A 15187-nucleotide genomic window follows, 5' to 3' on the forward strand; every position below is an offset into this window, starting at 1 on the left:
TTTCCAGCAAGACTATCAGTCAAACCCTGGAAACAGTTTCCCTGGGAACAGTTTTTACACGGTGAAGTTACTCATCATCTGGCTAGATCATGTGAAAACTGACATGATAGGATGTTTATCCCCTCAAGTTCTCTTCAAATCAAGTCCTGTGACTTGCAGATGTACCATGGTCTTTTTAAAAATGACCATTAAACTCATTACTATAGTCTAGATGCATTTTCAGGCTATCTTTTTAACACTAATAGTCATTTTGAAAATTGGTGTAAATCATCTTTAATTTTGAGTGTTTCCTTTCCCTCTCTCATTAAAGAGAATCTATCTAGTTCTCTTTCTTGAAAAGGAGTCTTTGTTATTCTTTTAAACTTATTATGAATTGAAACTATTTGGTAGTTACAGATGCTAGGAAAATTCTGACAGTGGTGAATCCATATCATAGATCTGGAAGTCTCATCAGGGAACTAATCAGGAGAGGCAGAAACTCCATGGACTTTTTAGGGAAAAAAAGCTAAATTTTATAAACTCTAGGTGGTCACACAGATTTGATGTTTATTGAACAGTGTAGGTAGATAACCTATGATTCTGAGCATATTTATTTATTTGCTTGTTTGAATTTGGGGGGAGGGTATATGTGACATATGACTTTAATAACCTTTACTCACACTTATCCACAAAAATGTAAGAGATTAATGTCATAATTAAGTTGCAAAAGATGTTTTTATATTAATTTTGATATAGTAATTTTGTATTTAAATGCATGTTGAAATTTGTAATAATTGGAATATTCCTGTCACTGACTTATATGCAATATTATGGGGTCCTAGAAACGTGAAGACCCACGTTTTTCTGATATGGCAACTGTAGCATGTGTGCTAACTAATTTTTTTTCCTAGTACATTTTAACACCTGAACTCAATGTAATTATTATTCTCTCTTAGAACTTAATGAACCAATCATTCCAAAAAAGAGGGGGGGATTGCATTTCGAGGTGGGAGGGATCTCCAAATCCAATCGGCAGTGATACCAATTATCAATACTATACAGTGGAGGTGAGAGAATGTTATAATTCTGTTTTCACTTGATATATTTTTTTCCATTGTTGGGAACTCAGTTAACAATATGATATCTTAAATTTGATTCTTTGACATCTGTTAATTTCACATGTCTGTGTGGATAGCATGAAGATTTCCATTTGGTTAAGAAAAAAAGTCGTCTCTTTCTCTCTAGCGTAAAATGTAGGACAAGAGTTCTCTTACACTTGACTCTCACATGGTTTCAAAGATGTGATAAATCCGTGGGGTGGCTGCTGCTTTAATTGATGTAAGATCTTTCCTTGGTGTGAGGTACTTTGTTCTGCTTAAACATTTAAAGCGTGCTTACTGGCAGGCTCCTCCCTCTCAGGGCCCGGAGCACCTCTGACATCAGCAAGTGTGGCTCCCAGACGACAAGGACAGGTCCCGGCAGAGAGCTCCGCACTGTGGAGTCCTGGCTCGTCTCCTGAGGCAGTCCTTGAGTTTTACTCTCAAGGCCGTTCCAGGCTCATCACATGCGTAATCCTGTGACAAACTCTAAACAGCATTTCTGCTCGTGTCTTTGAAATACTGTTAACAAAACATGTGTTGTTTATGAGATCACTAAATCGCAGGTTTCTGAAACCAGAAAAATTACCTCATTTTGTGGTGTTTTTGTTGGAAAATTCTCTGCTTAGACAAAGCATTTATTTTTATTAGTTGTGAGCCCATTCAGATTTTATGTTAATTTTCCTTGATATGACTAGATTTGAATGTGGAATTACCCTTCTGCTAAAGGCATCCTGAGATCATAGTCTAAAAATAGGCTCCATTCAGAGTGACGTTTTTGTAATGAGTATAGAAGTCATTCTGATTATTCAGTTTTGAAACATTGGGGCTTTTAATGACTGTGGAGAAGGCTTTACTCCAGGAAATATGCCTTCAAAACCCGACCTGAGACTCTCTGATCGTTCTTGTAGCAAGCCCTGCTTTGATGATGATAATCATATGGAGATTCAGAAATAAAAGAGATGGTCATAACCAGCTGCTTACTGGAATTTTAGTGCTGAGCCTACAAACAGGAATTACAACAGGGCTGGAAGGTTAGGAAATATGGAAAAAGGTTGCCACTCAAAAGAAGATGGCCATTAGAATAGATGGTGGTGTACAGACATGGTTTAAGCTTGGATCCAACGCACATAGTGGTGATATCAGAGGAGATAATACTGTGAGCAGGTTTGTAACCTAGGCAGTATCAGGAATGTCTTAAGTAGTGGCAGGGTTTTTAGTCAATTAGGTAAAGCATTGTAGTTCTCTGTGGCCAACCAGTGTGACCCCCAAACCATTACTGGGGGAAACGTGAAAAGAGGAGGGAGCTATGAAGGTCTAATCAAATTCATAAGCATTTAGTGTTATTCCTGACATGGAACAGAGATTTAAAAAAATTGCTATTAAGTGAAAGAACTAATGAAGGAAGGAGTTTCCCAAACTTGGGAAAAACAGAAATTCACAGTAGTTTACCTATCCCAGACTCCAAAGGAATTGTAACTGGGAACCGGAACACCATCCAGAGACTTGCAGCATAGTGTGAGGTAGTCGGGGACTTCATGAGGGTACTGTTGGGACCAGGAAATAGCTAGCATGCCTCCGAGTTTAGTTGCTCATTTTCTCACAAAGTTTGAGAGAACTAGGTCTATAAATTTTAAGATCTCCAGGACACGACACTGGACTGATCTTGGAAATGGTGGGATTTATAGGAGAGTTTCTTGTTTTCATGGACTTGATTATGTTGTAGTGAAATGTGCCAAACCATGAATCAGAAAGAGAACATAACATTGGCAGGGTGGGGGGGACAGTAATTACCGAACTCTGAGGGCATTTAAGGCGTTCAGTGCTTTCTGTGTCATAAATCCTCACAACCATACTATAAGGTAGGGAGTATCATCCAGCTTTAGAGATGAAGACTCAGGGCTTCAGAGATCTACTAGTTTGCCCAAGTTACATAGCTAGGGAGTAGTGGGGCCACGATTTTCACCCAGGCCGTTCAGGCTCTGGCGTCCAGGTTGTAGAAACACCAAGTGGAGACGTGTCACCGACCCACTCTGGGTCTTTGGTTGATTCATTAAAAATCCCTGACCTTCTTCAACATATAGTGAAAAGTTTAACAAGACATATTACTTGCAAGATCCTACCAACTATATGATTATTCCCATTTCGTAAGAAAACAAGTAGTTGAAAATAAGTAATTGAATCTGTGTGTCTACTTCCTTAAATTGATCATAGTAAATCATCAAATAATTGGTATTAATTGTGTTGTCATTTCTCAATCACTAATAAAAATGCAAATAGTTTGCTGTATGATTTTTGAAGATAAATAGAGGACCTAGAGTATTTAATTATCCAAATTAAAAAATAGTGATTTTGGATTTTTTTTTACCTAGGTAATACTTTTAAAGTAGATTTAAGAAATGGACAGAGAAGCCCGGCAGGCTAATAGAGTTACAAAGAGCTGGACATGACTGAGCAACTAACACACACACAATACTTTAAAAAATGCTGTTACTTTGTCATGCACTCTCTGATACAAGGTAATCTAACAAGAAATTGCTAAGTAGCCAAAAACAGATTGCACGTAAGGTTTCACAACTTGGAGGCATCTCTTATATTTCTTTGGTCCATCCCAGAGAGATGCTTTTCAGAAATTCTGTCGATTCCAGGTTCTTGGCATTGCCCTTGAAGAGGTCTGCATCAGCAGCGTTTTGAGGGCTGTACCTGAGCTCCAGACGCCCCCAGCCACGCCCACTCCCATGACTTACCCTGTGCTCCCAAAGCTTGGCCTGGACTGTCCATAATTTCCCACAGTAGCTGCCCTGAAGGTACACACACTAGCCACTTAGAAGTGCAGAACTCATGTCGAATTCCCTATGCATTTCATGAATTCAAAGTAGCCTCAGTTCAGTTCAGTTCAGATGCTCAGTCATGTCCAACTCATTATGACCCCATGGACTGCAGCACGCCAGGCTTCCCTGACCATCACCAACTCCCAGAGCCTACTCAAACTCATATCCATCGAGTCGGTGATGCCATCCAACCATTTTATCCTCTGTCATCCCGTTCTCCTCCTGCCTTCAATCTTTCCCATCATTAGGGTCTTTTCCAGTGAGTCAGTTCTTTGCATCAGGTGGCCAAAGTATTGGAGTTTAGCTTCAACATCAGTCCTTCCAATGAATATTCAGAGCTGATTTCTTTTAGGATTGGCTGGTTGGATCTCCTTGCAGTCCAAGGAACTCTCAAAGCATCAGTTCTTCGGTGCTCAGCTTTCTTAATATTCCAACTCTCACATCTATACGTGACTACTGGAAAAACCATAGCCTTGACTAGATGGACCTTAGTTGGCAAAGTAATGACTCTGATTTTTAATATGCTGTCTAGGTTGGTCATAGCTTTTCTTCCAAGGAGTAAGCGTCTTTTAATTTCATGGCTTCAGTCACCATCTGCAGTGATTTTGGAGCCCAAGAAAGTAAAGTCTGTCACTGTTTCCATTGTTTCTCCATCTGTTTGCCATGAAGTGATGGGACCAGATGCCATGATCTTAGTTTTCTGAATGTTAAGTTTTAAGTCAGCCTTTTCACTCTCCTCTTTCACTTTCATCAAGAGGCTCTTTAGTTCTTCTTCCCTTTCTGCCATAAGGGTGGTGTCATCTATATTTCTGAGGTTATTGATATTTCTCCCAGCAATCTTGATTCCAGCTTTTGCTTCATCCAGCCCGGCATTTCATATGATGTACTCTGCGTATAAGTTGAATAAGCAGGGTGACAATATACAGCCTTTTCGTATTCCTTTTCCAATTTGGAACCAGTCTATTGTTCCATGTCCAGTTCTAACTGTTGCTTCTCAGGGACAGAGAGGTTCAGAGTTACTGGATTTAGCTAAAGTCTTAGAAGCTCCTTTGCTGTTCCTGTCACCTTGCCTTTGCTGTCACTTCATGTCCAAGCATTTTTTGTCAGCTGGTTGCTGAAAGCTTTGAAGTTGTCATTTGTCACACTTCCAGGAACACCTAGAAATTCTTAAATTGTTTTTTAGTGCTTTACTTTCTAGTTTATCCAACTAGCGGTTGAGATAAGGCTGCTTTATCCCCAAGTACTTCTGGTAAAATGTTTCCGGGTCAGTCACCCTGAGCCTTATTGCATCCAACCTGCCCGTCTTACTGCCTGATTATGTCAAGGAGCCTCTGCTTCTTCAAGCAGCTGGAGAAGGGGCCCTGAATCTTAGGCACCAGCCCGTGTTTGTTAATATCTTTCTGTGTGGAGGACTAGAAGTGGGTCTGCTTTTTTAAGTATTTATTACTTCAGGAGAACGTGCTTGAAGGATAATGTGAAATTCAGAATAAAGGAAGTGGTCATATGATTTGTCCAGTCAGCAAGTCAGTCTAGAAGCGGAGTTTAAGACAGTATTTCTCACTTTATTCCAGTCATATGCTACCTTCTTAGAAAAAAATACACTGTGATGTGAATTTGTTGATAATTCCCATTAGCTTTTGGCTCTGTGTTTACATGCAAAATAATTGTTTAGAGACTGTTTATAGCTTTTGTACAGGATTGTACCTACCCAGAAACATGGCTCTGTACACCTTGATTGTGAGCTGTTAAGTTTTTAAAAAGGTTTGTTCTTCCCTGCTTAAAAGTTTGATCTTCACAAAGACACACACGCATACATACCCATAAAATCTAGAAAACTCTTGACTTAAAATTTGTGTTCTCTATCCCAGAACATACTGATTATGTATTATCTATTTTGTATACTCCCTCCATTTTATTAAAAATAGCAAACATTGTATGCAAACACTGTTTCACAGAGTGTTTAAAATAAAATAAATTAGGAACCCCATGATATTTGCAAGATTACAGCATGGTAACAGTATGTTAATGAGGCTTAGTTCAATATAAAAAAAAAGTGACACTTGAAAATAAATGTTAAACAAGCATAGTAAAGAAATTAATTATTAAAATTTGAGATTGGGAGAAAATAACACTAAATCTAAGTGTTCCGATATGTGTACTAGAAAATATTTAATGTATTTGCTAGTTAGTTTTTGTGGCAGAGAAAAACAGCAAATCCATAAATATATTGGTTAAGCAAATATTTGTAGAGATGTGTATAGATGCCACATGCTGGATATATTAGTAGACAAGCACAGCGTGTGAGACTCTGAGAGCCCAGGCAGAAGAGATGGTTAAGTGAACACACTTTAGTGATCAGCACTGGATTCTGGTGATGAGGAGTTATGTAGGGACTGAAGGCAGGAACATTCCTTTCATCGTTGGAGCTGTGGATGAACCAGGACAAACACCAAGAGAAAGAGTCCTGATTCTTGGAGCCTCGTTAGTTAGTAAGCATTTGGGCTTGGCAGGATCAGCCTCTGTTGTGGAGGGAAACCCATGTTCAGAAGCAGAAAGCCGTAAGGAAACATGTGTCCTTAGAGACCTCATATAGACTCTGAAGACTGGACCCCTTTCTGGTTTTAAATAGTAGAAGACCTCATGGTACATGGAATCGGACTTCCCCAGGAGCTTAAAAAAATACTGTTGCCTAGAAAATTCTGATGAATGGAGCGTTTATTTAACCAGGGCATCCTGGGCTTCAGGTTGTCCGGGTGATTCTGGCGGGCAGCCAACATTGAGAATCTGGTTTCAGAACCGCCTGGAATCAGACACACCGATGTGCAAGTCACAGATCTCCATGCTGTCCTTTGTGACCGTACACACATAGTCTCTGTGGACCCTTTCCCTTATTTGCTAAATGGAACTAATAGTATCCACCTGATAAGGCTGTAGTTTATTCACCCTTTCATTCATTCATTCTTTCACTCAAACACTTATTCAGTGTGTATTTATTGAATGCCTGTTGTATACTAGGCATCATTTTCAGTTCTGGGGACTTAATAGTGAACTAAATGTGTCTCCCCTCGTCCTTGACACAGAAGCAGTGGAGGTTTTGCTTTTGTTTGCTCCAAGGAATTTATTTTCTACTATTATGAGGATTAAATATAATAACACAGGTAAAGCACTTAGCACAATACCTGGCACAAAATAAATAGAATTATTGTAATAATCATGTTTGCACACATTTAACTAGGGTCCTAACGTGAAATTGAATAATGTTTTCATTCATAATAAAGCCTGATTACCTTTAATGGAATCAAATGTCTCATTTAAAACAAATGATTAGCCCATAAATGCACCAACATTAGTAAGATTGCCATTTGTTTTTCTCTGCTGAGGGTATTCACTGGCAAAAAAGGCAATCATAAAGCAACCTTCCTTACGCCTTCTGGGAACAAAGATATCTGTAAATCATTATAACAAGGATGTAGCCAGGATCAAATGCACCAGTTACATAATTACACATTTTTCTGTGGATGCTTAGGAGAAAATAGGATGCTACTTGATAATACCGTTGCGTTAGGATCAGTCCTTGCAGTTCTGCTGAACTCAGCAGGATGGCTTTTGGAATAGAGAACTGGCCGTACCACAGTCCAGGCGCTTCGCTAGTCTGATGAGGGCCCTCTGGTGGGGCCAGCCTCCTGCACCGTGCTCCTTGAAAAAGAGATACAACGAATTTACAAAAGCTCAGAAGAAGTGAAGGGATGTTGCGCTTTGCTGGGGATGTGTTTTGGGCAACTTTTGGAATCAAATTTCGAAGTATAGAGCTATTATTATTTATGGTCTGCCTGTTTAGCAAATAATGCTACTTATCTGGAGAGGGAGCAATTTGAGATAATGCTTGCTGCACGGTTGATGTTTTAGAATTTTGAAAGCTGCTACTGATTTTACTTGGGGACAGTACCCTAAAGTTCTTAACATTTGCTAAATTATCAGAAAGTCAATTCATGTGACAACTCTATAGAGACAATCCAGTGGAAAAATTGTTGCCAGTTTGTAAAATCAGTATTTTTATCTAATGAAAGTGTTCTTTTATCTGTAATGAAAGTGAAGTTGCTCAGTCGTGTCCAGCTCTTTGCGACCCCATGGACTGTAGCCTACCAGGTTCCACCATCCTTGGGATTTTCCAGGCAAGAATACTGGAGTAGGTTGACATTTCCTTCTCCAGGAGATCTTCCAGACCCAGGGATTGAACCCGGGTCTCCCGCATTGTAGGCAGACGCTTTACCGTCTGAGCCACCAGGGAAGTCTTATGGAACTGCTATTTTATATGTATTGCAGATTATAAATTTGTTTTATTCAATGATATTTAACAAAGCTGAATTTTATTGGCCACTGATCTTATTTTCTTAAAATTTTTAAGAAGGCTCTCTTGCCTCCAGATGAGTTTGCCAATTTGACCCCTGCTTCTAAATAATTTTAGTAGATTGTGCAGAGTGACATAAATATCTCAATTACTTTCTGAAGTTTACATTTAAAATACCTTCTCTGGAAATACATATTAATTCATGGCAAGAATTAATATTGACTGGCTTCTGTTCTCCATATTCTAAGCTAGTTTTTTAGTCTACTATGCTAAATTACTTATCATTCTTAAATGTCTAAGAGAAAATTTAGAGTGCTAGCCTGCATGTGGCTGAACATGTCACATATTGCATTTGATAATCTGTAACGGTGTAAGTTTAGTCTGAATAATTCTGAGTAGAGACCCAAGCTCAGCATGTGTTTACGGTGCAGGTGAGCTCTTGTCCTGGCGCTGCCTTGGCAGCCGGTAGGCAGTGGAGCAGCATCAAATCAACTGCTATTTGACTAAGTCGCGCTGATGGGCTTGAGAGATTGCTCTGGGCCCCCATTTCTGACAGGCTATTGATTGTTAATATCTGGGATCCCGGCAGTTTTCTGTTCTCAGTGGGTAGCTGCCTTCGGCAGAGATGGATCTGGGAACTAGGAGTGTGACTTTAGGCTGTTTCATCAAGAGCCTCAGCCTGACAGGGCAGCTAACCAGGGCATGCAGACCAACACACTGGGAGGCGTAATTATTTTAATTTGAAGATGTCTGTGGACTCGGTGATAGACCTTTTCTTCTCCCAAGTGAATCAGAAGTTGTATTAACTTTTCTCTATTACACGGTCTTGTGATTAAGACTGTATGTGCTAGCTGCAAATATGTTGTCCTAAAACAATTTGTGACATCAAGAGAAGGCTGTCAGAACAGAGATTTTCAACCCCAGCTCTATTGACATTTAGGCCGGATAAGTCTGTGTTATGAGGGGCTTTTCTGTGTGACGAAGGATACTTGCCAGCATTATTTGCCTCTCCTCATTAGATGCAATAGTGCCCCCCAGCTGTGACAACCGAAAATATCCCCTGGTGTTGCAAAATATTCCCTGTGAGATAGAATCACTGGTAATTGAGAACCACTGCCTTAAGAAAAAAGGAATACTTGAATTCTATGTTATTCTTCTCAATACAGGATGAGTCAGAGCCAAATTAGATAAAGAGTTTATTTTTAAGATATTGCTGAGTTATAAAAATTATTTCTGTAACATATACATCTTGATTGCATAAAACCTTATTCTGTAAAACTTTCTTGAGTACTAAATAAACTCTTGGATCATCTAACTTCTTATTCCTATCAGAGGGAAGAATTATCTACATTCTCATGTCCCTTTCTTTCTAAAAAAAACTTTCTATGATTCTGTTCCTTACTGCAGGGTAAAGATAACAAACTGTTTAAAATTACCTTAAAGAACAGGATCCATTTTGTCCATTTGTTTTTGTGTTTTTGAAACAAACATTATTATTACACATAGATTAAACATCAAGAATGAAAACTCCATTGACTTAGGAGGTTGAAAATATACCACCAGTAAGGTGGAAAATTGTGCTAGGTTATGCTTTGAAAAATGAAAAAGCACATTGTTAAAGTAAATTTCAAGTAAATTATTTAATTTTACTCAAGAACAGATATATTTCCTGACATATAAATTTTCATATCAACAAATGGAAACCATTCTCATATATTCATGAAAGCATTTTCTGGCAGAAAAATCTATCTTATAGCATTTATTCAGTGTTCCTGTATGTATTTCCTTGAACAATCATAATGCACATCTTTAGGAGTATTCTTTTCAGACTTCATTTCTCCTTAGTAAGCTGAGTCTGTTGTAGAGTATCTCACAAAGGAATAAGAAGCTGGTGGAACATCTATAATTTCCCCAGGAAAACTTACAACAAATACATATGCCAAACACTTTATCTTATGTGCTCAAAAGAAATGGTGTCATCATCACCTTTCATATATCCTAAGATTTATTCACAGTTTACATTGACTGTGAAACTCTGTTATCCACTGGGAGTTCTGCTTTATATATTCTAGATAATAAGACACTTGCAACCTATTAACAGTTGTAAACAAATCTTTCAAGTACATCTGACATAGCAATTACAAACTGTATTTTCTTAGACAAGTTTCTAGGATTATATCAGGACAAAGGTGGAGCTTAGGTAACTATAAGAAGTTTCTGTATTGAATGGTTGAGCTATTTTTCAAAAAGTAATTGCAAGTATTGTAGACCCCAAGCTTCAAAATCCCAGTGGAAAATTTCCTAGATAAATTACCCATTATATTTTAGAGAAACATTGATTTGATGAATGCTTATTTAAGAAACATTCTTAATCTAAACGAGAGTTAATAAATGTACAGTTAAGTGGAGAGAGGGAGGGGTAGGGTGGGAGGGAGCAAAGGAAGCATGGATTATGGATGGATGCATGGAAGGATGGATGGATGCATGGAGGGAGGATAGACATATAATGTAGGATATCAACTTTGAACCAAGACCTGCCTATTAAATTTTACTTTATATTTTATTTTTCAGCCAATGTTTTCAGTTGCACCAAGCTTAGCTACCAATGCATCAGCAGCCTTTAATCCCTACCTGGGACCTGTTTCCCCAAGCCTGGTTCCAGCAGAGATCTTACCGACTGCACCGATGTTGGTTACGGGGAACCCTGGGGTCCCTGTCCCTGCAGCTGCTGCAGCCGCTGCACAGAAATTAATGCGGACAGACAGACTCGAGGTAGGAGTCCTGGGTGTTCTTATGTGTTCCGTTCTAAAATTCCTAGTGTGCTCTTTGTTTTTTATCTCTTCAATGGCTATAAAGGTTAGAAGCTAATGCAGAGATTTTGGTTCAGTGTTTGGGGCATTTTGCTAGAATATAGATATGCTATATTTCATGAATGTAACATTTATTGAAGCTACAACATCCATGTGTAGGAAAGTGGAGAAGAACTTGGACTCTGGGATCAGACTGCTTTTTACTTGGCTGTGCCTCAGTTTTCTTCTCTTCAAAATGAAGAAACGATTTTATCTCAAAGAGTTAGACTTAGCTTCCTAAATGATTCTTGTTACTGTTGCTATTAACAAATTCTGTCAATCCCCTGATACGTGTTCTCATGAAGTCGTTATTAAGTTACTGCATACAAAGTGCTTTAAAATTTTTTATTGCAAGTTTCCTCATATAACCCTCACAGTGTTTCAGCAGGAATGACAAGGCACCTTTGTTTGTGAAATACGCTGATAACTTTTTAATTGCAAATTGGGTGATACTCTGTCTTAGAGTCAGAGTCTTAGATACTCTGTCTTAGAGTCAAGGATGATCTGATGTATGTGCTTTGCTATTGCTGCGTGAAAAAGAAATTAAAGATATGATCTTATATTGAAGTAGTTGAGAATTTCAACTTGACTGTAAATTAATGGACTTAGTAAACTCTAAATGGGAAAAATGGCAGCATTACTATACACTGAAGCTCTCAAATGTGGCTTTGGTATCCAAATAAAGAAAAAATGAGCTTTTCCTCTTTTCCCTGGTTATGATGAAGCAATATTTAGTACTAGAAGTTTTGCATGTCTTAATTACGAGAAAATGGCAAAATGAGGCCATTGTGTGAACATAATTGACACTAATAATTTATCAGTTTAGCAGGAATTTATTTAATAAGTGCCTGCCACATTCTTATTTATTAAGTTCCATTGCATGCATTACAAAGGATCTCAGAGTCCAGAGTAGTTATAACCGCCACCACCTTTTTGATGGTAGTAGCTATAGCTGATAATTGTTGGATATTTACTCTCTACCAGCCATAGCATTACCCCTCCATGTGCAACACACATTTAATCCTCAAAGCGATCTTATGAGAAAGATACTAGCGTTAACTCCATTTAACAAGGCAGTAAACGAGAGAGATGTAACGTGACTTATTCAAGATCACATGGGTAGGATCTTCTGGTGGGGCATGATATCAGAATTTTAAACACTGTTTTTACTCCCCTTCCCATACAAGTGATGGTACAAACAGGAGGCAGGAAATGTGGGCTTGTATGTTCCCTTTAGAGTTTTTGTTTGTTTGTTTGTTTTAGGCTTATTTTTAGCCTTTCATTGAACATGTTGGGAAAAGCTCCTAATTACAGGAGTTGCGTAAGGAGGACTCAGGAAGGATGTTGAGACCTGATTGCACGCCCTCCGTGGACCGAGGACCCTGCCGTGTGCTAGAGATAAAACCTTGAGTTGTGGGTGGCTTGTCATTGCGTAGTTGTTCTTGCTCATTAATAACTAATGCTGTTTGCAGAGAAATTTAGGAGCAAATGTAGAAAGTTTTAAATGCTTAAAAATTATTAGATGCTCAATATATGAATCCCTCCCCCCAACCTTTCAGAAGCATATCTTAAGGTTCTTGATTGTTTAATGGGAACCAAATAGGCAGTCTGAGATGAACTTGATTGAATTAATTTTTAATAGGAGATTAAAACTGAGATTGTCTCTATTTAAATCTCTTTCAAAGAATCCCTTTAAAAGACTGATTGTGTATTCAGAACTCTTGTAAACTAATTCTTCCACAATTTTAGGTAGACTGTAATTGGTTATATTCTGTATGATGTTTAGTTAAAATGAAGACTTCTGTCTTTCATTTGGTTTTGTTTTTCTTTTGCAAGGAGCTATTGCAAGTATTTTTTTCTGTCTTCCTTTCTAGTAGTCACAACAAACGGCTACTGTTGTAATGACTGTCATTTCCTTTTAACCTGAATTCCACTTATCTCAATGCCTGATAGTAGGGCAGCTTCCTATCTTATTCTCATTCACAGGATCTGATTCAGTGTCACAGTTACAACCTGTTAGGATATTGCAGTGTGATGCTAGGGGGCACGTCTTTCTCCTCGGCACTGTGATTTTAGACACTCCTGTCTTCAGGCTCTTTCCTCTCATGCTCATTACACCACATCTTGGGGTCTAAGAGACACGGCAGTAAGTGTCCACGTTTATTTACACATTTAGTTGTTTGGGTTTTAAATCTGTGCTTGATTTTTAGCTCATGGAACACCCAAGTACATTTTAGAATTGTTGAGTTCCTTTTGAGGTGAACAAATTTTGAATCAGTTAAAATATTGACCAGTTCTTCTTGCCACTTCCTTTTCTATTTCTACTACAAAATAGGCAATGAAGAAGTTAAAAACACCATAGATGATCATCCTTCTGGTTCTTTTGTTGTAAAGAACTAACACATAGCCCCCAATGTGATGTTGCAAAAAATGTTGATACTACAAAAAATTGAAAAAGAGGAACCCAAGGATTAGTGCTGGTGATGTTGCTAATTAAGTGAGTAAGCATAGGTCAAGGTTTTTATTTTTTCCCTAAGCGTCATATTTCACACGTATTAAACTAGGGGATTATACCAGATAATCTCTACGATCACCTCCAGTAAGGTGAAATTTAGGTCATTTTCTTGCATTTAATGCCAACCACAAACTACTGAAAAGGTTGTTTATGTGTGTGTGTGTGTGTGTGTGTATATATATCCACACATGCATAAGTTTTCTATCACTATCCATATTATCCATTCTTTGTTGGGTATCTTTTAAAAGGCTTTGCAGGTGCATACTCTCTATGCTGTAAAATCAGTTTTCTCTAAAGAGGAGCAAACCTCTTAAATATTGGTCACTGAAATGAGGCTTTTAAAAAATTCCATTTTGTGACCTTGGGGTGCCTTTGTGTAATTTCTGAGTGGCAGTTATTTTCAATGATTATTTTAACAAATTGTTAAAATCTGTACATACTAGAAAGGACTGAGGTTTTTAGTCATATCTGCTTTACTACAAAGAGTTGGTAATTAAAGAAATTGTTTATTTTCAAGATACACAATAATTTTTTTTTATGGTGCAAAAAGGATCCATGAATGCATTTATTCTCTCCTTTATTCAGCAATATCCAATGGAGAACTGGTGACCATATTTCAAGTAAAAACTGTTGTGAGGAATATCTTGAGGCATCAAAAAGTTGCTTAGTGTTTTATAACAAGAAAAGGTCCCCCAGAATAGTGCCAGGCTCATAAATGATGCCTAGTAACTTGTTCAATGAGGGAATAAATGAGTCAGTCAACTAGTTGATCAATTAATTAATCCATGCCCTTATTCAGAGTTTAGGGTAATCTAGAGGAGACAAAACATGACACATTTTTAACATTGTTAGCATTATCCTTGGGAAGATGTTTATGTTTTGAACATTCCAACGACAAAATACGGCATCTTGTTCATGCCCCTAGTCCTGGAGCAATAGTTTTCAAGCTTTAATGTGATTAGAATCACTTGGGATGATTGTTAAACATGCAAAGCCTGGGAATTCTCTGGAGGTCCCGTGGTTAGGACTTGGGCTTCCACTGAGGAGAGTGCAGATTCAATTCCTGGTTGGGGAACTAAGATCTTGCAAGCTGCGAGGCAGAACCAAAAATTAAAACATAAAAAATTGTTTTTAAATGTGGGGCCCCATCCCCACAGACTGATTTGGTGGGTCTCCAATGGGGCTCTCGAATCCTTTTCACAGATCTGCTGGGTGATTCTAAATGCAAATGGTTTATAAAATACCATCCAGGGGATGTGAGCACCTGTTATTTAAGTATTAACTTTTTATCATTTACCTCATGTAGTTACTTGTGACTCTGGATTAAAAATCTGTCTCCTCAAAGGCATTTAGCATTCTCCATTTTGTGAAGTTGCTGAGAACACTGTGCTACAGCATAAAGAAATATTTTAAGTAAACAACAATGATCTTTGGGGTGATTAATACCACATAACAGCATTAATAAAACAGAGAACAAACCAGTGGCCACATACTTCATAGCCTATATGACATATTCCAGCAAAGGTGGGCAAACTACTCGGCTTCTGATATTTCCAATTGGAGTTGTT

General features: G+C 38.2%; 1 protein-coding gene across 21 annotated transcripts in view; it reads left to right on the plus strand.

Moving 5' to 3' along the window:
• MBNL1 (muscleblind like splicing regulator 1) overlaps positions 1-15187 on the plus strand; it is a 209834-nt gene that overhangs the window by 168415 nt on the left and 26232 nt on the right. For 16 of the 21 annotated variants that reach the window (XM_061168162.1, XM_061168142.1, XM_061168161.1 and 13 more), the window contains 2 exons: positions 936-1046; positions 10827-11027. In XM_061168162.1, the coding sequence (XP_061024145.1) occupies positions 936-1046; positions 10827-11027 (312 nt within the window). The remainder of the gene's footprint in view (positions 1-935; positions 1047-10826; positions 11028-15187) is intronic. The other 5 variants (XM_061168150.1, XM_061168152.1, XM_061168156.1 and 2 more) reach the window with 1 other exon arrangement.

The sequence above is a fragment of the Dama dama genome, chromosome 19 (assembly GCF_033118175.1).
Source record: "Dama dama isolate Ldn47 chromosome 19, ASM3311817v1, whole genome shotgun sequence".
In the NCBI taxonomy this organism is placed as follows: Eukaryota; Metazoa; Chordata; class Mammalia; order Artiodactyla; family Cervidae; genus Dama; species Dama dama.